The sequence below is a fragment of the Perca fluviatilis genome, chromosome 23, assembly GCF_010015445.1.
Source record: "Perca fluviatilis chromosome 23, GENO_Pfluv_1.0, whole genome shotgun sequence".
In the NCBI taxonomy this organism is placed as follows: Eukaryota; Metazoa; Chordata; class Actinopteri; order Perciformes; family Percidae; genus Perca; species Perca fluviatilis.
The window spans coordinates 18,496,054-18,524,012 of record NC_053134.1 but is presented as its reverse complement, the minus strand read 5'-3'; the positions used below and the strand labels follow the sequence as shown (position 1 = coordinate 18,524,012).

At 43.2% G+C, this 27,959-nt stretch overlaps 1 protein-coding gene across 5 annotated transcripts in view; it reads left to right on the top strand.

Moving 5' to 3' along the window:
* The first annotated feature begins 135 nt into the window (after nucleotides 1–135).
* celsr1a (cadherin EGF LAG seven-pass G-type receptor 1a) overlaps nucleotides 136–27,959 on the top strand; it is a 94,771-nt gene continuing 66,947 nt past the window's right edge. For 3 of the 5 annotated variants that reach the window (XM_039791745.1, XM_039791746.1, XM_039791743.1), the window contains exon 1: nucleotides 137–3,899. In XM_039791745.1, the coding sequence (XP_039647679.1) occupies nucleotides 341–3,899 (3,559 nt within the window). In that variant the 5' untranslated portion in view covers nucleotides 137–340. Of the gene's footprint in view, nucleotides 3,900–27,959 lie in introns of all 5 variants that reach the window. The other 2 variants (XM_039791744.1, XM_039791742.1) reach the window with 1 other exon arrangement.

Genomic DNA, 27,959 nt, shown 5'->3' with positions numbered 1-27,959 from the left:
TGTGCGCATTGGTCACCCGGTCAGGGCCACTTCCTAAATCTCCATAAGAAAAAAAAAGCCCCCCCTGTGAAAGCGTCCCAGAGGGGGAACCCAGCAGGTTTATGGTAATAAGCCTCCGAGGAGGAGAGGAGGAGGAGGAGAGCCACGGAGCCATTTTGTACTCATTTTAAACTCAGTGTGGGTTAACGCAGCAGCTGCGCGCCGTGGATACGCTGATAGGCTACTATGGATACCGAGCGTCTTTTTCCACGTTAAAACTTCACAATGAGGGATAAAAGTAAAACGCGGTGCTGGGAGAGGGAGAGTTAATGCCTTTGCGGAGGAGTTTCGGTGAAGTTGAATGGGATTTGGCAGGTACACAAGCATGGAGCTACCGATGTGTTGGATTTGGGTTTGTGTCCTGTTCAACTTGCCGCTTGCGGGATGTTTGGAGATACACCTTTCGGAAACTTTACAGCCCGGGACCCTTTTGGCAAACATGTCGCTTGGCCCTGGATGGACTTCTAATCTTGACAGGACTTTATCCCCCAAATTCATCCAGAGCGTTTTCCAAGTTGGGAGACACGATGGGATCATCAGTCTGTCCCACAAAGTTCAGTGTGCGCACACACCGAGGAACCCAGCGCCTGTTTATTTCAGAACAGGTTCCTTGACATCTGGGGACGTTATTCTGACACAGTTTAATGTGTTTGTCCACGGCCAGGACTGTTTTATTAAATACAAGAGAAAGAAAGCGTCAGGTAAGCCAGACATTCACATTAAACACCTTACAAAGCTGGAGGCAACTTCCTGCTTACCCGCAGGTAAACTGCTTTTGAATGTAACAGAACTTTTGCCTGCCTTTACGCGCAACACCGCCTTTTTAAACAGCATGTGCGTTGGCAAAGACTTTAGCGCAGTGTTCAGACATGGGGATTTGTTCCTGGCCAGTGACTTGTGTCTTGAGCACAGAGGACAGCCCGAGGTGCATTTGCACTGCGCGCTGCGCAGCTCTCCAGGCGGCAGGCTCTCCGTGCAGCTGAGTTTGACCCTTGTAAAAGTGCCTAAACAACATGGATCCTTCTCCGAAACGGTGCAGAGGAAGTCTGGCAAATTGATACACAGGGGGAGGCGGCAGGTAAACGCGTCTCCCCAGTTCCAGCTCCCCAACTATCAGGTGTCCGTGCCCGAGAACGAGCCTGCGGGCACGCGGGTTATCACCCTGAAAGCCACTGACCCGGATGATGGAGAGGCAGGGAGGCTGGAGTACAGCATGGAAGCCTTGTTTGACAGCAGGTCGAATGACTTTTTCGACATTGACTCTCAGACAGGGAGCATAACAACCGTCCAGGCACTAGACAGAGAAGTCAAAGACACCCATGTTTTCAAAGTCAGTGTAACTGACAATGGCTCCCCCAAAAGATCTGCCACTTCTTACCTCACTGTAACTGTGAGTGACACTAATGACCACAGCCCAGTGTTTGAGCAAACTGAGTACCGTGTTAGCATCCGGGAGAACGTAGAAGTGGGGTTTGAAGTGATGACAATCCGAGCCACTGATGGTGACGCTCCCTCCAACGCCAACATGATTTATAAAATTGTCAACGGCGATGGAGTAAACTCTGTGTTTGAAATCGACCCCCGGAACGGCCTGGTGAGGATCAGAGAGCGGCCTGACAGGGAGACCCGGGCCCAGTACCAGCTGATTGTTGAGGCCAACGACCAGGGCAAAGACCCAGGCCCCCGCAGTGCCACCGCCACTGTCAACATCTCTGTGGAGGATGAGAATGACAACTACCCACAGTTCAGTGAAAAGAGATATGTTGTGCAGATCCCAGAGAATGTGGCAGTCAACACCAAAGTCATCCAGGTGGACGCTACAGACAAAGACGAGGGGAACAACGCCAAAGTGCATTACAGCATCATCAGTGGCAATGTTAAAGGACAGTTCTACATTCACTCCCCCACCGGTGTGATTGATGTCATCAATCCTCTGGACTATGAGATGATTCGAGAGTATAATTTGCGGATTAAGGCTCAGGACGGCGGCAGGCCTCCTCTGATAAATGGCACAGGGATGGTGGTGGTGCAAGTGGTGGACGTGAACGACAATGCCCCCATGTTCGTCAGCACACCTTTCCAGGCTACTGTGTTGGAAAATGTGGCCATTGGTTACTCTGTGATCCACATCCAAGCAATTGATGGTGACTCAGGAGAAAACGCCCGTTTGCATTATCGGTTGACTGACACCACGCCTGGGTTTCCGTTCACCATCAACAACAGCACAGGCTGGATTACAGTGAGCGAAGAGCTTGACAGGGAGACCACTGACTTCTACACCTTCGGCGTGGAGGCGAGAGATCACGGGATACCCGTGATGTCCTCCTCAGCCAGCGTCAGCATCACGGTGCTTGATGTGAATGATAATGTACCCACATTCACAGAGAAGGTCTACTCGCTGAAGATCAATGAAGATGCCGTCGTAGGGACCAGCGTACTGTCAGTGACGGCGGTGGATAGGGACGTCAACAGCGTGGTGACCTATCAGATCTCCAGTGGCAACACCAGGAACCGCTTTGCCATCACTAGCCAGAGTGGCGGCGGTCTCATCACCTTAGCCCTCCCCTTGGACTACAAGCAGGAACGCCAGTACGTCCTGACAGTCACCGCCAGTGACGGAACACGCGCCGACACTGCTCAGGTGTTCATCAATGTGACGGACGCCAACACACACCGGCCCGTCTTCCAAAGTGCCAACTACCAGGTGATGCTCAGTGAAGAAAAACCGGTGGGCTCCACTGTGGTGTTGATCAGTGCTACGGACGAGGACACGGGGGAAAATGCTCGCATCACGTATGTGATGGAGGACAATGTTCCTCAGTTCAAAATTGACTCGGATACAGGTGCCATAACCACACAAATGGAGATTGATTATGAAGACCAGGCCTCCTACACGTTAGCCATCATTGCCAGAGACAATGGCATCCCTCAGAAATCTGATACCACCTATGTGGAGATTGTCATCCTTGATGCCAATGATAATACTCCTCAGTTTCTTCGGGATAGGTACCAGGGGACTGTATTAGAAGATGCGCCTGTCTACACCAGTGTTCTCCAGATCTCCGCTTCAGATAGAGATTCTGGCTCGAACGGCAGGGTGAGCTATTCGTTTCAGGGTGGTGATGACGGAGAGGGGGATTTCTTCATAGAGCCTTACTCTGGTATCATCAGAACTGCTCGCAAACTGGACCGGGAGAATGTTCCTGTTTACAATCTGAAGGCCTATGCTGTGGATAGGGGGATTCCGCCTCTGAAGTCAGCTGTTCCCATACATGTGGTTGTCCAAGACATAAATGACAATGCTCCAGTGTTTGAGAAGGACGAGCTGTTCATTGACGTGGAGGAGAACAGCCCAGTGGGGTCCGTCGTGGCCCGGATCACCGCCACCGACCCTGACGAGGGAACCAATGCTCAAATCATGTACCAGATTGTAGAAGGGAATAATCCAGAAGTTTTCCAGCTTGACATTTTTAATGGCGACCTCACTGCAATCACAGACCTGGATTATGAGGCTAGAAGAGAGTATGTCATTGTGGTCCAGGCCACCTCAGCACCACTAGTGAGCCGGGCCACTGTGCACATCCGCCTTGTAGATATGAATGATAATGAGCCAGTGCTGCAGAACTTTGAGATTATCTTCAACAACTACATCACCAACAAGTCCAACAGTTTTCCGTCAGGAATAATCGGAAAGGTACCAGCTCATGACCCGGATGTGTCGGATAAGCTGCGGTACAAGTTTGAATCTGGAAATGAGCTCAGTCTGCTGCTGTTGAATGAAGACACTGGGGATCTGAGGTTAAGCAGGGATCTGGACAATGACAGGACCTTGGAAGCACCTATGACCATTTCCGTCTCAGGTAAGAAAAAAAATTCTGAAAATGTCTTCTTCCTTCTATCTTCTATCTTATTTTCAAGCTGTTTTTTTTTTTCTGTGAGGAAATTCTCGTTTTTCATGTCAGTTACATGTGTCACAAGGTGATACAAATTGGTTAAAGACGGAAATTTGAGTCTCCACGTGTGATCTATCATCACACTGCAGAGTCAATATAGAATCTTCCGATGAATTGAGACAGAGGGCAGGTTTCGGCTGTAATGTTGACTGTATGTTCAGTAAGTGTATGCTGCAGGCTCTATGCAGGATCCGGTTGTGCTGCTTTTGTGCCATTTGGGTGATAAATGTATTGTGTGCAAGTGGTTGGTTGAGGTAATAAAAGGGTGCTATTAGCAGGGCACCCTGGTAACCGAGCCTCTTTGTGGTTGCAGATATGTGGATTTCTGTCACAAGTTGGAACACACACATGCATATAGTGCAGGCATATGCGCACACATAATTTCCCTCACTTAGAGCATATACAGACCGCACTCTTTGAAGTGGCTTAAGGTTTTTGGCCTTGTGTTGGTGCGCTGCAGGGAGCTTTATAAACATCTTGTGGCAAGATGTCGCCTAAGATTTTAACCAGCATAACTTTCCTTGCTCTGCATAGTTTCTCACACTTACCTTGATTTTGAACGAAAGATAAGTTTTAGATCCAGAGTTTTGTTTTGGGGGAAACTTTACGTCACATGGGTTTAGATCTCAAGGCGTGCGTATTTGTATTACAAGGTCATGTAGAAAAAAATTTGCCTTGACTTGCTTTTTTCACCACTACAGAAGCCAACTTTGTTCTTTCAAGTTAAAGATTAGACAAATGCAAACACTGGACATTCACACCTAAACTGGCAGGGTAACTTCTACAGTAAAGGCAAGCACACACACCACTTTGCAAGAAACCACGGTGACATTAATCAGGCAGTTGAACAGGCATGATAAATCTAATACCCTGACAGAATAACTACCCTGTCACCTATTGACAGCTGGTTGCTCAACCTTCTCCCTTTCCTTCTTTTTTCTTACTTATTCTTTTCTCACTCTCCATCTTTCTTTGTTGGTTGATCTCCTAAAGCGCATTAAGCTGTGAAATGGGCAAACAGCCCATCACCGCTAGATCCATTCTGCTTGCCCTCTTTGTGTCATTCTATCATCTCTCCAAGTTTAGGACTGCCAGCATATCACACATACTGAAGGAATTCAAATGGAGTGCTGTGGACCAGGCTACATTAGGGCAAGCCCACATTCCCAGCCTGTCAGTCTAATCATGTTTTTGGTTATTTTAACTGTACGCTTGAAATCGTTTTGACGACTGGAAATAATTCTAAGAACTTTTTGCACGCAAGAAAGACTTTTTTTTTTTGTTAATGTGAATATCTTTCTTTGGTCATTTAATTTGTTTGAGCAGAGACATTGATAAGATAATATAGTAGGTCTTTAGCTGGACTGTTACACTGAATTGTTACACACCATGGTTCATCAGGCGGTGGAAGGCTTCCCCCAGTTGTCTCCGCAGTTTTCTCAAAAAGGACTTGTGCCCTGTCTTTGTCTTGGACAAAAGACAGACTGTCCTGTTTCTAAGTGCTTTATGGCCGTTATAGACGACCTGCGGAGCATCCGAGGAGGCAGCCACTGACCACAATAGTTCCAGGCCTTACAGCCCTCATTCACTGCCACTGCATTCATGTTTGTCAATAACAGCTGACAGCTCTTGTGTATCCCTGACAACAGTGACCTCATGATGGTCCCAAAGGGGACTGTCCCTCTTCATTACTTGTAGCCATGCACACACACACACACACACACACACACACACACACACACACACACACACACACAAAACAAAACACCCACACACACACACACACACACACACAATTTAAGTAAGCATGTGTTCATGCACAATTAAACCGATGCACACACTCCAACCCCTCCTTTTTTGGGGTTGCCCACACTGATGTCAAGTGTTAGGTAACCATTGCCGCTGATATCTTGACCTTTTAACCCCAGGCTCTTGGGAAAGGAAGGCCTGAGGGGATTGGTGAGCTAATAGCACCTTACCAAGAGAGACAAGACTCTGATTAGGTCTCTGTCTCTCTTGAATTCAGTCTTTTATCAGGCTTCAATGCTCTCCTATATTACCTTTTTGTTTTATTTTATTTCATGGTTATTGTTATGACCTTTTTTTTTTTCTTGTAACTGTCTGATGTAAAGGTTCACATGTCCACTGTTGTCCACTGATCCGGTGCCCGACCCTGGACATGAGTCAGACCAGCTCCAAATTCTACCCAGTCTAGGGTAGGGTCTGGTTTTACTTTCACTGAGCTGGAGTCTGTGCCTCATTAGGTTTCATTCCCGAGTGTATCCGAGTCAACAGCTCATTATGCTTGCTCACATCTGCATTGCCATCCTCTGTCCATACGTGATGAGATTGATCAGAGGGCATTAGCTCTGTCTTGCCCGCTTAACCCTGATTTATTATTCCAGATCAATTGAACAAAAAGACTGTTGATGTATCACAGTGAGCAATGAGCATTGATTTGTCTTGTCTGTAGAGGAGATTTTTCTCATTATACCCTCCTAATCAAGGCTCTTCGTTGAACCTTTCAAGTAAGTGCACAGGTGCTCTTATTGTGGCGAACAGAAGGCCTGAGAATGTTTTTCCGGCCTTTTGCAGAAACACAGGAATGCTCTGATAACTCTCCTGAGATATACTCACTTTACACATTCTGCTAGCCACAACACTATCTGTCCTCGCTTTCCGTGTGTGTGTGTGTGTGTGTGTGTGTGTGTGTGTGTGTGTGTGTGTGTGTGTGTGTGTGTGTGTGTGTGTGTGTGTGTGTGTGTGTGTGTGTGTGTGTGTGTGTGTGTGACACGGTAGCTCTGTCGATAGCTAAGGGCTATGTGTTCTCATTGTAAGAGCTCTTATCTTAGCTTGTCAAATTTCACTTAAAACCTTTTGGGGTTTTCACTCTGTTTTCTAAAAGATGAGTATCCGTCAAGAGTTGTACAGTATTTCAGTAAAGTGCACCTTTATCCTTGCTTTCTGTGCTGTATTTTCTTTAACAGGTGTAAACCTTGGCTACATCACTGAGCCATGTCCAGTCAGTGACAGGTCTGTGTTTTCTTACAAATCACAGCAGGCCCGCAGTGGTACGCAGGAAAGCCTTGAATCACAATTTCACCAATTTGTTACCGATGTACTACACAGTTAGACTCTCAAACCAGCTGGTTGATTGCCAGGGCTGTCTCTGTTGTTAATATGCCTCAGCTGTTGGCAATCTAGATAATTAGTGATTTTGCTAATTTGTCCATGTAGCCACCCATTCTTTTATTAGCTCCGACCAAACGGCTGCTTCCTGATGTGCGAAAAGGAGTTGTTTTTTTTCTCTCTACCTGATAGGTGGGGTTCACACGAACAAACGTTAAAGCTTGCACAAACTGGCTATAGGTGGAGTTGTGTTATATCATTCAGTGATGCAGCATATCAGATTGTAACCTAAGCGATTAGGAATGATTGATGCTAAATCGTCTTTTTCCACCCTGGCTCTGATCTTTTTCCTTACCCTCGGTGAACAGGGCTGCATGCCGCTACACGCGCACACACACACACACACACACACACACACACACACACACACACACACACACACACACACACACACACACACACACACACACACACACACACACACACACACACACCTCCTCTTCTCTGTCCTCCCCTTCTTTTTCCCCCATGGGGCTTTTGCTTAGCGTCTATGCCTTTGGTTTGGCCCTTAATCCCGTTTGAGGAGTTGCATAGCTCAGCTTTTTAAAATTTCTGTTCTCGTCCGCCCCCCCCCCCCTTACACACACTTTCTCTGCTTTCTCTCACTCCACCCTCTCTCAACATACATAATTAGATTTCTACTGTGACACAAGAGCTGTAGCTTTGTGCTTATTTTAAAACCCAGGCCAATTTCTAATCTAATATGTACTCACTGACCATTCACAACTATTTAAAAACATTCCTGTGAAAACCACCACTTTATCATTTATAAGGAAAGAAAAGTGCAATTGTCTCTTCATTATGAGGTTACTCTTGTGCAATACACTGTAGAGTACTGGGTGTGATACGTCGCTCTCTGTATGAATTTTGTGGCCTTTCATTCATTCTCTCTCTCTCTCAATAGACCATCTTCCTCTGTTCTGCCACCATTCCTTGTCCTTGGCATTGTTTTTGGTTTCAAATCCTTATTTAACCATGAGATATTGCATCACAGAGGACACAACAACGCATATTGGGAAAGATAAATTACTGCCTGTGTGAGTCAAGGGACAAACCTCTTCCGTTCCTCTTTTGTTCCTGTTTTCCCGTCTTCTCCCAGGTAACAGTCATGTGTTTGTTGTTCCGACAAGAGAAATGTGACTCCTCACTTGAGCACAGGTGTGGCGGGGATGCACAGACGGCGATGACATGTGACCTCTCACCTATGAGATCAAAGCAGGACATGGGGTTTTACACTGTACTCTTCTACACATGACCTCCCAACCTGATAGATGGGGCAGAGAGAGAGAGAGGGGGCAATAAGGATTGTTTATGTGGCTCTGAGTGGATGTCAATATTCCTCCTTTGCTAAAGTCAATATCAACATAGGAGGAAAAACTACAATCACAAGCATGTGTGTGTGGCAGAGTCTGGCTGAAGTCTGCATGGATGGAGTCTGTGTGCTTCAGCACTGTCTGCAGCAGCTCATATGTTTTCTGCAGTATGTGTGTGAGATATGCCGCCATTCCCAGGCTTGGCACTCTAAGTAACTGATATTGGGAGATCCCATTCATTCCTAAGATATCGCACACTCCTGGCTTCAAACTGTGCCCCTCAACACATTCCCTTCTGTGTCCTCCCTTCTCCTCTTATCTCGCTGTTTTTTTTCCCCCTCTCACCCTCGGCCTTATTGTCTTCCCTCACGTCTTTCTCGGTCTTTCTATGTACTTTTCTAACGAATGCACCCGTTGCTTGACCATGTGCCTGGAGAGCGTTCCTGTCCTGCCACATTGTTGTTGAAGCTAAATCTGTCTTAAGTGGCCACAGAAACTTATTAGATTACTGTCCTCTTCGCTTTCTCTATCTGTCTGCATGCCGGTCTGCCTATGTGTGCCTCTCCTGTCAATCTGCCCGTATAACTTTTTGCATATGTGTGTGTGTGTGTGCCTGTGTGCCTGGATACTCACCTGCCAGTGTGCCCAGTATGTCTTTTTAGCAAGCGGCAATAACATGGTGCCCCCCGAAGAAGACGGAGCAGAGAACATGTGCAGATGTAATAACTGTCTCCATGTCTCTGTTTGTGTGTTCAATGAGCGAGAAAGGAATCACATTCATGCTTAATCTTGTACATCCACCATGGGCTTTAATGTGTGTGTGTGTGTGTGTGTGTGTGTGTGTGTGTGTGTGTGTGTGTGTGTGTGTGTGTGTGTGTGTGTGTGTGTGTGTGTGTGTGTGTGTGTGTGTGTGCTGTTGTTTTTGTGTGTGTGTGCTGTTGTTTTTGTGTGTGTGCTGCTATGTGTGGGCCTCCAGGCTGTGAGTTTGAAGTGTAAATACCAGGGGATCAGGAGGACTGGTCAGTGTTCGACTCCACTGATGTCTGAACACTCAATTACAGGCTAGAGAAAGCAGGGATGTTTGAGGATCCAAGGCTGTCTGCTGATTCCGTCACTACCTGTGAGAAGGAATACAGCCCGTCCGTGATTGTGGTTGTGGGATAGGTGGGCGGGTGCAAATGGCTTCCTTTACCTTGTGGGAAAATGTACTTTTGTGTTTGTTTGACTCGAAAAGATGCTTGGAAAAGTTTCATTTGTGATTCTTTATTCCTGGAACAGATGGTAGTTTTTACACTCCTTTTACTGTTTGTTTGGCATTGTCTGAACCTCCCGAATCTGTCCACCTTGTGCTACTTGAGCCATCTTTCCTCCCACACTCCTTAATCCGTGTGCTGCTTTCTCAAGATCGGTGTTTTGTTTCCTGCAGGAAATCTCTCTAAGCGTTGTGCTTGTGTCTGTCGCTGGTTGGAAAGTGAGGGGGTTGTTTGTTAGCAAACACAGTATGTTTTGGGTTGAAAAAGGTAAAGAGGTGAAGGTGGGGGGTTTTGTTTTTTTCTTTTAATGTGTTCTCTTATACAGGGTTTCTTGCTATTATTTTATTTGAGTGTATGATTGTGTTTTTAATATGTAAATATATATATTAATGTGTGTGTGTGCTGTTTAGTGATAAATGCTTCATCTGGTTTCCACACAGATGAAACAAACACCCTTATTTACCCTACAACACACACACACACACACACACACACACACACACACACACACACACACACACACACACACACACACACACACACACACACACACACACACACACACACACACACAGGTAGGCAGGGTTATCTCTCGTTTACATGCTGCAGGACAGTGATTTCACCACTCAAACTCCAGCAGGTTTTTGGGTGGTGGAGGGGTCGTATTTGATTGTAACCCGACACACGTCTCTCAGCCCCTTTCTCTTTCATTCTCTCTCACTCAGACGATGACACAGTACTCCCCTTTGTCTCTCTCACCGAGGAGGCAGGCGGAGCATCGCTGCTCGCCGGCGGCTCACGAGTGTGACATTACATGCGTCATGATGTGCGATGACCAGCTGCAGGAATGTTAAGTGGTGGTGGTGGTGGTGGTGGTGGTGGTGGTGGTGGGGGCTGAGGGTGAATGTATACAGTATCTAGCAGCCAGAGTGAATGACATGTGTGACAGTGAAGAAGAAGGAGGCAAAAGAAGAGAAAGAGGAGATGATAGGGGGACAGTTGGAGCGTCCCTCCACTGGTTGTTTGTTAGAAGGTGTTCACACGATTGTTGCTCATATCTGATGTTTGGCGATGTTTACGGGTATCTGTAGGAACCAGCATGATGAACTGACAGTGAAGTCTTAAGCATGCATTTGCAGAGGAACCATACCAAAAGGTGTCATCTTTTTGTACTTGTTTGTCTTAGTTGTTATTTCTAAGCTTTTTGCTTCGACACTTGGCCTGGCTTTTCTGGTGCCAAGTTACGTCTTATGTGAATGACATGACATTTACGTGTGTCACAGCAGCATGGACAAATTTAGATATGAGCATTCAAATACCAGCCATGTGTAGGTTGCATGCCAGGAGGTCAGATTATTTACTGATATACTGTATCTAATGTGCTGCACATGGGAACTAAAGTAATGTGACTCCATTCACATGTAGCCTTAGTTTCAGAATCCGTTTTAAGGTCTTTACTGGTTACTTCAAAAACACAGTTTTGCCTTTTTGACCTTTTAACTCTGAGAAAGTAGACCATGAGGTGTCCAGGCTGTTCTTCAGACGGAAGGCCAGAGGCAGCCAACTGTTCATCATCAGGGTCTTGACACTGACGCCTGAGGAGCTGAGACCAGTTAACCCAGTGCAGCCTTGTAGAACTATTCTTAAAAAACAGATTAGGAACATCAAAGACTCCAGAGTAGCATTTGATCCGTGGCAGAAAGAAATCGGTAGCTGTTCTCCAGAGTGGATTGTACTCGAGTATTTGAAAGCAAATCTTAAATTTTAATTAATTTAATTCTTTGTCTTTTCTTTTGCTGACTAATTTGTTATTGGATGTATAATCTACACGTACATGGATATATTTGAAAACAGTGTTTTTCCCTCTTCCTGTCCACACAAGCACTTTTAAAAAAAAGTCTCCGTTCAAATGAAAATGCAAATACATGACAAAAATTTTTTTGTGAGGAAATCTTCATCCTGGAAGGAGTTTACCAAAAGATCCGTTTTCAGTGACTTGAAATGCAGTTTGCATGTGGACGAATGGCCAAAATGCGTAGAAAAAGCTATGTTTCAAAAAATGTAAGTGTAAGTGTAACAGTGTAAGTATGGACTAGGCCTTAAAAATCCCAATCACCTGCATCACAACACTACAGTACTTCCATTTTTGAAGTTCCAATTTTTAGCTGTTTAGTGTGTACTGTGTACTCTGCTCTAATCATTCCCTATGTTATTACTTCCGTTATGCACATTTACTTCATATCTTGCTACGCTTGCTCCCTGTGTAATAGTCCATTAATGCGTAATGCGTTGGGCTACGATCCTCACAGCTCTTAAGACTTGGCATTGGTACTGACAATGCAGGTATTAGGATGAAATGTCAAACAGCTTAAATGGATTGAGTTCACTGGCACAAACAGAGCAATATCTGTTCAGTTGCTTAATCCAGAGCTAATCATAAAAGGTGCTCTTCTGCAGAAATCCTATCCAAGAAGATATCCTAAAACTGAGCAACATAGCTTTTGATACAATAAATTACACTTGTGACCGTGAAAATAGGTTAAAGTAGACTAGAAAAGTTTTTTGAGGTGTGAAAACAATTCTATCAACACGTTGCCTGAAAACTGACACTACCTCATAATTGCCCTTGCTTAAAAACTCCTAGATTAGGGCTTTACTACTGGCCCTCTATGAGTGTTGATGTTGGACTCCACAGAAAGACTTCATGGCAGATTGTGTTCACAAAGGTGAGGTGTCAGTTTTAGTAATTTTGACAGTTAATAGCTTGTGTGTGGGGACTTGTTGATGCACGCCTGCTCTCAAATTGTTGTCCCTTTGTCTTACGGTCTGTCTGACAGCACTCGAATTTCCCGAAATGTTATAATTTCGATTAAGTCGCTGCTGGCGTAGATTACAGGTGGGGTTGACGCATCTATAGTTCCCTCAGTTTCTTTTTCTGCTCAGATGTATTACCGAAGTGGCGGGCAGCATGATAGATAGCCATGCTAGCGGTCTAATTTTAAAGCCTTTGATTATACACAGGGTTGTATTCCTACCTGAGGATTGTGTAGAACAGACCTCGCCTCACCAGGTAAATTGCTGTGTATTCTCCAGATTTTTAGGGGGTTAAGGGTAATTTTTTGCAGTGTGACTCTAGTGTCCATCATCTTGGTCGCAACAACTATTGGATGGATTGCCATGGAATTTGGTACACACATTTGTGTTCCTCTCAGGATGAATTGGAATGGTGATCCCCTGATTTTTCATCATCAGGCCAAAATATAGATACAAGATAGATGTATCCAATTGTTTTTTGACCAAATTTCTGCAAAACTAATGACATTTTTTGTCCGCCGTGGCTGTTACTTTGTCTTTAGTGCTAATTAGCAAATGTGCACATGCTAACATACTGACGGTAGCATTTAGCTCAGAGCACCGCTGTGCCTAAGTAAAGCCACACAGAGCTGCTAGCATGGCCGTAGACTCTTAGTCTTTTTAGTTTTACGCAGCTTTTTATTTGCAGAATGGATTCTACTTGTCAACAACTCCCTCTTTATAAATGTTAATAATGATACCTGTATCAGACATATATCAGGGCATGTACTGTATATGCACTATGACTTGTGACTGTGTTGATCCCTGCGAGGATAAACATTTTTCCCTCTGGGGGGGGTCAAGCACCGAAAGGATTGAATGTATCGCTCAGAGGCTCTTTGTAGCCTGGATGTTTACTGTCATGAGGGGATTTGAACCCTGACTGAGAGGAACGTTTGGGAATACCCTTACAGGCTTTTTTTCACCCATGTGTCACTCACAACTGCTGTCATCCTGGGTGTCACCTTGCAACCTCATGACAGCTTCTGTTCTGCTCTGACAGCACCTTTCTCTTGTCAGCTCTAAGGGAACATATATGTGCATACCGTATGCACTTGCATATGCATGAACACACGCACATATAAGAGCACACTGATCATCATAAGCAAAGCATACACGGCACCCTGGGTCACACTTGGCTCCCACAGGCAGAGCGGTTTAGGCCTCTGTAAGTATTTCAAAGGAAGAGACTAAAAGGCGCACGGATTGAAGCTTTGTACGTTTTCTCCAACACCTCCAGGCCTCGTCTTTTAACAGAGAGGGAGAGACGGATACGTAGATGTAGACAGAGGGAGCTTCGAGGTGTATTAAGTTTGCGCTGCCTTTTGATAGGGTGTCAAGATGCTTCTTTGAACTGAGACGTCCTCCTGTTACATTTTGGATGGGGTGACTCACAAGCATACACACAAAAACACTTCTATAACCTGGATATACAGTAAGCATGCACTTGCACTTGCACACACACGGGTACAGCCACCCTTCTATCCGTCACACGTGATCCAGATCACACACCAGCCGTGGACTTTGCAGCAGCGGACCTCTTCCCCTGGAGTGTTAAGGCCAAGTTTCACACAAAGATCCCTTCCACCTTTTTATACAGCACACAAAAACTGTCTTACCCTCCCAAAATGTCTTAAGTTACATGTGTATCAAACAGCTTTTTGCAAAGTAACTTGCAACTTAAAAAAGTGAACGTTTTCTGGGGCTTGTTGTCACATTAATAAAAAATTCTGCAGGAGTTTTTTTGGCGTAGTACATCAAGAATTTTTTGCTTGACTGATATAACTGATTCCATATTTGTGTTTTTACTACGAATATGAGCATGTGTCCTTGAGTTTGCGTGTGTGCGTGTGTGCTTGTGTGCGTGCATGCATAGGGGATGCTGATGCTAACACTAGTCGAGCATATTGAGGTGATACCAGGCTTAAATAGAGATTCAGGTGACACGTTAGCAGTATATAAACATGTTTTTTATAACACATTATGATGCCGTCATATGCAGATATGAAGATATTTTAAGTGTGCTGTAATTTTAACAATTATAACGTCTCATATGAAGACATGGTTTATAGAATTACAATTGTTATGTTATGCATTGTCTTTCATTATATGATTAAATACCTTTAACATGTAGACAACTACATCAACAAACACTTAGGATGTCCTTATATCTGCTTACAACTACATTATGGTGTTTTATAAACAATTTATTAAATGTTTATTTACTGCTTATAAATACTAAGTGGGTTACAAAAAAGTTTAATTCAAAGAACTTGAAGTAACACCACAAACATAAGCGAAGCAGCTTTTTGCTTCCCCGGCTTTTTGCTTAAGTTTTAAATCTCTAAAAGATATTTTTGGTCCGCATGAATCCAAATAATCCTGCCTGTGTCTCTTTTGTTTTGCTAATAGAAATTCATTTAGCAAATGTGGCGCCTGCAGTTGGTATGGGCAAAGAAAAAGTGGAAGTGATCTTATCTTCATCACTGCTGAAGATGTTTAGCACTCTTGACACTTCTGTTATGGAGCAGAACCAGGACCCACAATGCCTTTCTCTGTCTCTGTCCATCCCATGTGATGTTTGTAAATGACATACGTGCTGCTGTCTACCTTCAGGAGCGCCTTATCAAATTACACCCTGAGTTACTGTTTGTCTGTGTTTGTCTGCATGAGTTTCGTGTGTGTGTGTGTGTGTGTGGGGGTGGATGCCCCTGGATCAAGTGAATGCCAAGGATCAGCTCCTACCCATTCCTGATGTCTCTTCAGTGATAAAAGGTTTATGGAGGACACTTCCTGATTGGTACCTAAAAATGGACTAAAGATGCCACTGTTCTGCCTTAGCGAACAGAACTTCTGTGACCTCAGAGACTTCCACTTGACTTAACCTCTCTGCCATCTTGTTTGGCTCCCTCTTATTCAAAGTGTCAATACTGATGCACTGCAACGAAGTGGGATGCCGTCCAATGTTACTTCTGTTGTACTAGTGCGTTAGTTAGGCCATTTGCCAGCCCCCAACCCTCTCTGAACACTGTTAGAGACTAATGGCGGCACTCACTGTCTATCCACAGACACTCCTGACAGCACACTAACAGGCTGCTAAGCACTCGCACCAAACTCTGCTCAGGATCCTCGGAATCGATTTCCATGTTGATTTAGCTTTGTCGATAATGTAGCCGTCAGTTCCTAATAGACTCTTTTTGCACTGCCTTTAATGCTTGTTGCCACTCAATGCCAGACTGGCCAAAGTCATTTTTTAAGGAAGAGATGTGAAGTTATTGCAATGACTGGTCAGGTTCAGTTATTTCTTAGCTATCAGGACAATTTATATTTCAGCCTCATAATGGTAACGTAATATAATTCTATTTTCTCTGATAGAGAGCAGATCACTGTGGATTTAAATCATGAGGCAGGTATAAGACGAGCTGAGCCTCCTGTTAATGTCTGCTTACTGTCAGGCCAAAAACAGACCTGATGAGGCAGTGCAGGTTCAGGGGTCATGACTTCTAAATTATGGTCACTTCACCTTTGTGCCCCCAGGTCACACAGACAAAGTAGAGGGCTTTAGACTTCAGCAGCTGAGGGTTCAATTGTGTTATCTGAGTAAACGTCCACTTACTGCAGGGTCATCTGGACTGTCAATCGGGCTTTACCTTCTGTGTGTGAGAGAATGTTTGTCTTTCTTGGGATACATGGAAAGGGACAGAAGCCCTTTTTAGGACATGGACTAAGTAACTGATGGTTTCACGTGTCTTTTAAAGTGATGTTTTTTCATCCCACTCAGACATGGGTGTCTGAAACTTGACTAAACCTGATTTTATTTTTTTTTATCATTAAAGCTTTAATTAAAGACTAATCAATCCTCTAATACATTTTTTTTTATTAATGTATTGGAGAGCAAATTCTGTCTGTCTTGTCTTCTGACAGTGCAAAAGCATCGAATAATCAAGTTGTTACTCTTGTTTAACTCATATATGCTCACGTGCTGTAAAGCGTTTTGCTTGATATTCATAATCTCTTGCAGTTGGCATGAATGAAAACAATCAGGGAAACAAATAGGGGGAAAATTACACTTTGACATGACGAAGATCCGACAAGGGTGGCTATTTGCATAAATTTGCGGATTGCAGCGCACCTGTTTGTGCGTGTGATTGATTGATTCAGAAGTGTGTGTAGAGTGTGTGCTACCTTCCGCTCACAACGCTAGTATTTGCCCATTCATTTGGCATGTGATATCTCCATTTTTAATTGTTTACTCTACTGTTTAATATAAAGAGCTTGAAAGTCAGATGAATAGTTATTATCATTCCTTATTGAATGTGATGTAATAGATTACACATTTACATTCTAACCATACAGGAACAATTAATGGTTAGACTAAAATAATGATTTACACATCAGAATAATGATTTACAGGCTTGTGACTGATACAGACTGAAAAAACAAAAGCAGGTAGAGAATTCACATTTCAGTCTGAGGTGGCCGCGCCCAGAGTTCAGACAAACAAAAGTTCACAGAGCTGACAGTCGAGAGTCAGGCCTTCATTTGCATTTTGTCTTCCAGTACACACTCCTCTTCTTCCTCTGTCTCGCTCTGTATTAGAATACAGTATCCTTACCGAACTGATATGAGCTGCTTTAACATGAAAAGCGTAGGTTCAACATTTTAAAAGTGTGTGTGTGTGTTAAGTGCTTGCATGTGTTGTGTGTGTGTGTGTGTGTGTGTGTGTGTGTGTGTGTGTGTGTGCGTGTGTGTCTGTGTCTTCAAATGCTGATGGCCTTTCTACAGCCAGCTCTCACCCCAGCCAGCAGCTTTGTGTTGTATGTGTGAAGTGATTGTCTCAACGTGTGAACAGTCACACAGGTTATAATGGGCTCACAGGACGAGGCATTTCAATATGGACTAAAGAGTTTCTATGGGAACCTTTTTTAATACAGGGATCAAAGTAGGGTTGAGTACTTTTAAGCAAATTGTTTTTGGCACAGAAGTGGTTTGTGACACTGAAAATCTCAGTTTTTACCCATAGTCTGCTTTTAGATGTTTCCTCACATAGCTCTTGGTGTATTCAGTGGGATAACAGGCTTATACTGTGTGTGTTTTTTTTTTATATAGACCCCAATTAAAAATAGTCCCTATTTTCAAACCTCTCAGCTTGTTTGTTGGTCTCTAGACGCCTTCAGTAAAGTCTGTGCTCTTATGATGTGAGCTCTTGGTGCGGATGGTTTTCGCAGGATCAGCCGGCCTACATTTTTGGAGGCCCCTCAGTCATGTATGTGACATGGATCCTGGGTTCTTCATGTTGTGCATTAGGCGGGGTTCTCAGGTATTCGATGGTTGGTGTTTTGAATCCTCTGTCATACATCTGATACCACATGAGGGTTGTAGCTTGGGTGGGGGGTAAAGCTGTGATACCAATGGGGCCCAAGAGAAGCCCTCCAACCTAAAACATGTGTTTGATGTGAGGAATGAGTTGGTTCAGCTCCAGAGTTACTGAGGGCCCGGGGAAGACAGCTGGCTCTCCATGCCTGGCATACTGCTGCTCACTGCTGCTCTCCAACACATCCATCAATGCATAGACGTCACATCTAAACACGTACCCATTCCTCCGTTGCTGGAGAATAGCTGCCCACTGCTTTAGAATGGTAGGAACGGTTAAATGCAAAGTACAAACTCTCATTCATCAGTTAAGTCCTTTTCAGCATAACGTTTCATACATTCCCATCATATTTTAGTAGAAGTTTAAGAGCTTTGTAGCTGCAACTAATGTATCTACAACTAATGTTGACTTTGCAGATGAAGCTGTTGTTCACAAAATACGTTGCATACTGAAGGGACTTTGGCTGATCTGATTGGCTGTTGATGACTGATTCAAATGTAGTTTTCTACATTAAGTATCATAACAATCAAGCCAAGTGTCCCTGTTCAGCTTAATAGAACATGAATAGATCTCCTTTGACTTGTATTTGTGTTACTTGTAGTGAGATCACACTTAGCATTGCCTTCACTGCTCTGTTTCCTTTTGTACACTCTTCCCTTTGTACTTATTTTTACACACAAACAAACACACACTAGGACCATCTGTGTGTTTACGACATGTCTCTCCCATAAATTCTGTACACTGTGTGTGTGCGTAGGACACACTGATATGAGTCAAGGCCTGTCAGTCTTGTAAGACAGCATCCATAAAATGAGAGAGAGGAGAATTGGGGTTAGTTGTGGTTTGGCTTCAGGGGAACATGGTTTACAGCTGGATGATCTCCTTTGCCACACACACATTCGCATTTACACGTATAAACAGTCAGAATTGTATTCACATCCATACCTGCTCTCGGCTGATAAAGTGGAAATGGCCTATTATTACTAAAGCGATGACAGCAGCCGTGAGCAGGCATCACACACTGGCATACCTCTGGCATTGTGTAAGTGGAGCTGTTTTTTATTGCACACTTATACTCTGTCTTTTTTAATTTTTTTTACACTTTGTATTCTCCATATTTACATCAACTGTAGATTCTTATTTATACCTTGGTTTCTCTTGGTGCTTAGTGGCTTACTTTCCCCCACAGAGATAACAAACAGTTAATCTCATCTTTGTACTCCTTTTCTCTTTTTAATGTCCTACTTGCTCACAGGCTGAAAGGATTTTAAGAAACCTTAATATCAACAGAGGGGAAGACTTGTGTACATTGTGTCATTGTGTCATTAAGCCAAAACAATTAGATTTGTATGTAAAAAAAAAAGAATTCGCTAAGTTTGCAGGGAGTAAATCAGGGCATGTTTGAAATAGTTATTTTTAGCCACGCTAGCAGCTTGGCTGATCTATGGATGGCAATGGAGGGTTGTTCTGCTCACCAGAGGATGAATTCTACTAACTTTGACGATCCTCCGACTTTTCATCTTGTGGCGTCATCAAATCAAAATTTAAATGTATCCAATATCTTGGTTTATGACCAAATGCCCATAAAACTAATGGCATTGTCATCAGCCTCAGCTGTACTTAGAAATGTTGGCATGCAAACTTGCTAGAGTAAGATTCTCAACATGGTAAACATTCTACCTAAAGACTAGCATGTTTGCATTGCCATTGTGAGCGTCGTCGCATGCTGATATTAGCATTTAGCTCAAGCGGTTTCTCTCGCTGACATACACACATACTGGCGAAGTATACAAACCCAACCACACACACTACTTTCTACAACTCATAAAAGAATGCCCTAACCTCCCACCTGGATTAAAGCCAATGTGGTTAACTGGAACAGATGCAGGATCAATAGAGAACACACATTCTCTCTCTGACACACACACACACACACACACACACACGTTTGTTTCTTACTAGAAGTCCCTTCTCTTCCTACTTAATAGTCTCCGCATTCCAGCCTCCACCGCAGGAATGACTTCACCTGCATGCAAAACCAAGAAACATCCTTATAATTCGACTGAGAGCTGCCTATAAATGTGTGTGCATGTGCAATCATGCTTGTGCACATACATGCGGTGTGTGTTGACCTTCAAATACACACTTGACACACACAATTTCCCTGTAGAAATACAACATTCACATCCTCCTTCTTTTGTCAGCACACGCGCGCATGCTCACACACACACACATACACACACACACACACACACACACACACACACACACACACACACACACACACACACACACACACACACACACACACACACACACACACACACACACAGGTCCTTATTCTTATTATAGGAACCCTGCTCCTCCTTTCTTTCACACTTTTTTTGAAAGCTAAAACATGTCATAACTCAACCCCAAAACTTCAATAACCTTTTTTTTTGAAGTGCAGAAATATTCTGTATTTGTGACTGACTGACTGACTGTCATGAAGTGCTGAGACAGTAATTCATACCATTAAAATTTGTCTCTTTGGGGGTTGACTAAATAGCTGTGTGACGTTGGGGCGTGTACCTGCAGGTTGAGCTGAAGTCATAATTTACTGTTTCCCCGCCCTGATAAATCCCCTTTTATGAGAGGAGGGACAGGGCGAGAGAGTAGCAGGATGACGAGGGAGAAAGAGTAATTTAAGTTGAGAAGAATAACGTTGTCTCCCACAAAGCACCTTGTGCAATCTGTAATTATGAAGAACACATTGTCAAGATGTAGTCGTTTGTTTCTTGACAGCGTCTTTGCCTTTAGGATGAATCGAAGGACATAGAGACAGACACTGTAGAAAAGAGACTGATAGCTTGTCAATTGTGTGTTAACAATATAAAGTCGATTGAAAAAAAAGCGTCCTTATGTCCTGCTGCTTCCCTTATAACAAGAAGCTGCTATAATTAGCTACACTGTGTGTTTACAGCAATTGCTACCTAGATTTCAGTAAGGAATGCTGTCAATTTGTCAACGTGGGTGAGAACTAGTGGGACCACCCATGCTAAAAAAACTGTGGTTGTGTAGTGTGAGTAGTGACAAATTCCTGTCACATTGTGACAGTAAAGTTTTTCCTGAATCTGTTTCGGGACTGCTCGTTACTACAGTGTTTCTGCAGAGTAGCACTTAGGAATGACATAGTAATAGGTACGCAAATGAGCCCTGTGTTTGATGCAGGATAATGAACATGTTCAACTTATGAGTAACTCATTTCAACCAGCATGGGCAATAATAACTTTTTAGGCAGGATTGGGAGAAAGGGGGGTTAGGATTGGCAAGGAGAAAACTCGGAACAGACGGGGAGAGATTTTCACGGCCTTGTAGCGTCTAGTGACTTATTTTGTTTCTCTGATTTACTTAAAGGACGCTTCGTTGCACGATGTAGAAAACTGAAATGCACGGAGGTAGGGAGATTCTCCAGAAATAAACTGGTAAGTTGACAGAACCTGATACGTCTCACTGCCTCCCTTCTTTTTTCTTTCCTGAAGCTGACTCATTATCACACACCATTCTTGTCAGCCGTGTCACCGAGCACAATACATTGACATTTAACTGACCCTCTGAAGGAGAAGAGGAGGGGAGAAGGAAACAAGGAAAGAAGTAATCAGAAGAGAAGGAGGAGGAAGAAGATATATGGTGAGGGGATGGAAGGTCTGGCTGTGATAAGAGCTGAAGTCAGGGAGATAGATGAATCTTGAGGAGGGAAGAAAGGAAGGAAGGGGAGAGGACAGAGGAAAGAGGTGGGGGGGGGGGCGGCATCTCCCCTTTTTTTTTTTTACCCTCACATTCTCTCTTTTTCTGACTTCAAAGAATCTCCCGGTGAGAAGGAATTATTCCCCTCCGCTCAACCGTACCGCTTTGTTACCCACTAGTCCTCTACCTTTGCAACCCCCAATCGTGGCCACATCTACTTATTGCTTCCAAAGAGAATAGTCTTGTAAATGCGATGTTAAGGGCTCTATTCAAATAGCGGTGCTTTTAAGACAGATGCATTGACTGGTAGGTACTCTGCATGGCGGTTGTAGGTTATGAAAGCAGAGATTCCCAGACTCCCTTTTCACTTATGCGTTAGGTTTCTGACTTAATTTCCCACTCTCAATCACACACAAACCTCAGGGAATGACTGGGTTCCCTGGAGATTAACACGATGAAGGCCCCGGTCGGTAAAATCCAGTAAGGTCCCATAAAACCCAGACACAAAAAAAGAACACATGTGGCACACAAACAGTCTTTGTGAAATACATCTGAACTGCTCTCCCTAATCTTTCTCAAATGGAGAAAGATGTTTCGGTTTTGTGGCTTGTCCAGGCTGAATCGGTGACGGCACAGGGCCAGGAGAGGATAGAAACATCAAGAGGTCAGCTGGCAGCCAACAGCTCCAGGTGGGCTGTGAGCCTGGCTGAGTCCAACCATCTGCGTCTGTATCAGCACGGTTTCAATCTGCCGGCTGGTTTGGTTGCTGACTAACCGACGGACGGACTGAACGCATGAATGAATCAGAGAATCTGACTGCTCGACTGGCTGCCTGATTTAATGACTGAATGGGTTCATGAATGGCTCATTGATTGAGCAAATGTTTGGCTGTTTGACCAACTGGCCCACAGTATCTGAACAGCTGATATACAACATGTGCTAATACGTGTCTGTCAGGGCAATTAGCCAAACATTTGGAGTGTAATCTCAGCTTCCCAAGAAACGTAAGATAAATATATATTTTATTTTTTATATTATGTTTGTGAGCTTGATGAGAGTTGTATACTGTGGCTTTTGAGAAGAATTTAAAAGAGTAGAGTAGAACAGAACAGAACTGTTACCCGTGCATGTAAAGGCAATCTGAATCAAGTGCGGGAACGGCAGACCCTGCCACTACAATGACAACCACTACAGAGAGAGTTAATTGGATTAAATACTAGAGCCCGACCGATAAAGGATTTTTAAGGCCGATATCGATACAGATATTTGGTGATTTAAAAATCCGATATATTGGCTGATATATATTTTAAAAAATAATCCAGAAACGCGTAACAAAACATGAACAGATTTCCCTAACATTAGTTATTTGTAGTGATTTGAGTCTTCACTAAAATAATATGATAATGCAGTTTAAAAATAAACTTGTTTGTTTTATTGTCACAACAGAACAGAGGAACATCAAAATATATTAAAGTTCTGATAAATAAAACGTATAAAAATACAAACTTAAGATATGAAACTTAAAGGGTTAAACACGGGTGTTGCTAACAGGGACGCTGTAGAGCGCCAATACTCATAACATGGTTGAAGGGTGTTTCGTCCGTTTTTATTTTTTAAATATTCATTTATCAGCCATTATAAATACCGATACCAATAGTTTGGAAAATGCCTAATATCGGCCCGCCGATATATCGGTCAGGCTCTAGTAAATATTGAATGACTATTGCTGAAAAATGCCAACCATTCATAGTATTAAAAATTTGATTTTATTTAATAAAAATCTTAAGGCTTGTAGCTTTAAGGACCGACAAACTTTTCAATTAAGCTCCATTTCAGTTACCACGGTTATTAAAAAATAGACATCTTTGAAGACAAACTGCAATGTGGAAATCTGGCTGCTCAGCATTTTCAGTGCTGTCTTCTGATAATTGTTAGCTTTCACTCGTCCTCTGACAGCCTGAAAGTTCCGGCTAATACATTAACAATTTATAGGGATTCTCTAGACTTCCTGAAGTTGACAGCAGGTCTGAAGAGCAAGCCTCCGGGCCACGAATACTTGACAGGAGCACAGAGGGTGAGGTAGTTGGGGGGGTTTTACCATAGTTAATTAGGAACGAAAAGTAACAATTATGGGGAGCCTTCGTTTGTAGAAGTCCCTCTATTCTTTGGTGTTTGTTTCGCTTTTTCCTGCCTCGTGGGTTGACGGCAGATATAAAGTGAGAAATGGCAGGTATTCTTTTCATCCCGTGATTAACCTTGTAACTAGCAGACCTGCCACATGCTGGGAGGGTCGATAAACAACAAAAGGGGAGGATAGGTTTGATTTCCCTCAGAATAGTAACATCAGTACTGTTTGAATAAAAATTTGGTGAAAAACCCAAGGGAATACATGCAGTCTCAATTTAACTTATTTTCTTTGCCCAAACATTTCAAATGATCACTTTCCAATGCAATGCCAGTGCATTTACTTGCATATAAATACATTAATTGCCCTAATGCTTCAATTAAGGTACTAATTTAAGTAATCATATAGAAGAGTAATGCAAAAGACTGATGAGTAATAACTTATTTAGGTGGAGTCTTAACCGCAAAGCCACTAAGATCTTTACTCTATGGTTTAGAACCTACAATCATATTCATTATTATGATGTTTTATTCACATTTAATGGGACTTTAGACTTGGTTTTAATATGACATTATGAATGTTTTTTTGTCTTCATGGCTTCATTGCAGTACGTGCATTAATTGGATTAATTTTCTAAATTTATCACGCTGTTTTAGCTGAGGGATTTGAACAATTAAAGCCTCTGCTCTATAAATATGTATTGTATGTAACTATCTTTTGAATAATCATTCCTTAAACATGTCACATTATGGATGAGGATTTGCTGCTTTTCCTTGTTTTAACTTATAATAAAGCGTCTTGGAATGTTGGTTGTAAAAAAAACATGCATTTTGAAGATTATTTGTATAATGTCCATTTACCCGGGTTGCCTGTGTCTCTAGGAGGTGGAGTTTGGCAGAGTGCCATTTTAATGCCAGCAGGGGTGGAGGCTAGATGGGGGGTATTCAGTGGACATTCAATAGGTATCGATGGGGTATTCGGGGGTGTCGGAAGAGTCAGTGTCTCCCTAACTTGAAAACAACTCCGTGCACCCACACATCCCACACTTGAACACACACACACAATTGTCTTGGAGATTTGCCCGGCTCTCTTTTTAAATTGACACAAGTCTCATGGTTTCCCAGGGCGACCTCCCCACATCACTCACCCCTCCTCTTTTTACCCTGCTTTGTTGAAAAGAGCCAATCGTGCGTTGGCTGGTAACTAGGCACCCTATTTATCAGTAACCAGCACCAACAATAACTGTAACCCGACACCTCCTCAGAGAGAAAAAAAAAAACGGAGGAAAGTAGAGAGTTGGAATGAGACCGGGAAAGAAACAGAAAGAAAGTCAGGAAATATAAGAAGAAAAAAAAGTTTAAGCTTATGTTTAAAATATTCCTTTTATTATTCAATATATAAACATTTGTACTTATATGGATTTCAAGTAGATTGATTGCTTTTGTAAACGGATTTGGCAATTAAAATAATATTTACTACGCCAGTAAAGTGTCTGTAGTAGAACCGAATGAAAGAAGAAATACATATGTGTGAACGAGAGCCAGGGTGAGCGAGGGAAGAGAGCAGCTAACGACAGAGGCAGAGAGAAAGACAGGATCTGGTGTCGGTGTAATGGATACTTGGGTCCTATTAGGCCATTCATGGCTGGGTAGCTCTTAAGAGAGCGATGCAGGCCGACTTGTGAGGAGGCTTTTGATCCGTGTGCGCCCCCACCAAACCAACTATTTGTCCACTGTTAGCTTATCAAATGGGATCAATGCTAGAGAGAGTGACTTAATGCAGGAAGGGAGGAGCAGTGTGTGCATATGTGCATGTTGTCCGAGTGTATGATTAGCGTGTCTACATTTGTTTTTGTGTATACACGTACGTGTACACACGTGTTTTGTTTGTATGTGCAGATGGAGATGTGAATGCATGTGTTTGTGTCTGAAGATATTGTGTGTGCAGAGCTTGACCAACTATTGACCAGGCTGCACTGCCTTTAGATCTTTAGATTGTGTGTGTGTGTGTGTGTGTGTGTGTGTGTGTGTGTGTGTGTGTGTGTGTGTGTGTGTGTGTGCGTGCGCGCACGTGCGCGCATTCCTGGTTATAGTTGAGTAATTCTCTACTACGAAACAGAGAATGGCCTGTTTGACTCTTCACCTTTCTGTGATCTCTTCAATAAGGACTTTAAAAAGAGCTAATAGTGCTAATACTAATCAGCCGACCACACACACGCTGAAAGGGCTCACCATGGTGATACATTAGAAGACACCAGCTATCCTGCACAATGTATCAATGCGAATGTAGCAGTTTTGTGTTCATGTACAGTACAGGCCAAAAGTTTGGACACACCTTCTCATTCAATGCGTTTCCTTTATTTTCATGACTATTTGCATCGTAGATTCTCACTGAAGGCACCAAAACTATGAATGAACACATATGGAATTATGTACTTAACAAAAAAGTGTGAAATAACTGAAAACATGTCTTATATTTTAGATTCTCCAAAGTAGTCACCCTTTGCTTTTTTTGATAACTCTGCAAACCCTTTGTGTTCTCTCAATGAGCTTCATGAGGTAGGTAGTAGGATTTTTTTCCCTTATTAATAAAAAAGCAAAGGGTGGCTACTTTGAAGAATCTAAAATATATAAATATATGACATCACATATACATGCGCCAGCTCGGCTGCGGTTACTGTAAAACGGGCTTTAGACTCTTTTTTTTTTTTTCAGGCAGACTCGGTTCCATTGACAGCTTTCACATCAACAAGCCAATAAATGAAGCACGAACAACAAAATGGACAAACCCAGAGCTCGTTTGAAACCAGCCAAACAGAAGCACCCGTAGCTTGCTTCTTTTCATCTCCCAGCCCTGACAGGTCATAATGATGTCTTTACATGATGTCACGGGCTAATGACTACCTACTGGAGGACAATACACGTTTGCACTAGTACTGGACTTGATCCCTTCCTCGTCTTTTTTTTTTTTTTTTCAAATTTGAGAGACATGATACAAAATATGACATCCACCTAAAAAAACGGATACCTGCAGTTATTAAATTACAAATAGCACTTAACATTTTTTTTTTTATAATATCTGTTGAAGGAAAACAGGATGACACTTTTACTACTAGATCCTTGAGAGCTATGGAATGATTCATTAAACGTAATGGTTAAATTACATTCTGCAATTGAAGTCTTCAATTAAACTGTCCCTCAGCTGTCAAACCAAGACAGAGAAGGAGTTCCTGGATCATTTTTCTGTCTCGTTCAAACTGTGTGCTAAAGCCTGGCCCACAATCTTCGCCTAAAGGCGAGATGGTTTGTTTCTCTCTTTGTTTTTGACACCCCATCACCCAGTGAAAACAGAGCCGGGCGACACCTGGAAGCTGCGACCTTTTGAACCTTTAATGAGAAGAAGCGGAGGGCTTTAACTTGATTAGTCGGCTCAGGAGAGAGGCAAGGGGAGGGAGACTTGAGTGGAGCAGCCGAGTGGTTTTAACCGTGTTTTAAAATCGATGTAGAAAGCAGTTCTGCAACTAGAGTGATTTTATAGTGCCTTTGATGGCCTGCACATTCGGAGAGCTAATGGTGCTTTCTCTAGGCTTGGTGTTGTGCAGCACAACTGGTGTTATGGTGGTATGCTCCTGAAAATGTTATAATTGAGTTTGAGGCTAAGCAAGCATCGCATGACACTCGCCCGATTTAGTCAACAAAGAATTTATTTCTCATTGATTTACACAGTTCCCCTCTCTCTTTCACTTCCCATTTCTACTTTTCTCGGTCCCCGAGGGTGTCTTCTCAAACTTGTTAACAACAGAATGCGACGTTCACTTCCAGCTGCTGATTCTCTCATCATAAACCTTCGTCACAACAACAAGCCTGATGATGCCTTTTCTCCCTCCGTCTCTGCTTTCAATCTCATGTCCACATCTGCACTTTGCTGATCAAGGTCTCTCTCGTATCTTCATGATGAATTACCTTCTCTGGCAATAGTCAAACAGGCGATGAGCTAACAACTGCACTAATACCAGTCAACCCTCAGGCACTAAAACAAGCCAGGCGTTCATTTCGGCTCATTTTGCATTGTCTGGCCTCCTCATCCGGGCTCGTTTAGTATTGTCTGAGGAGGAGAACAGTGCTGCTATTCTTT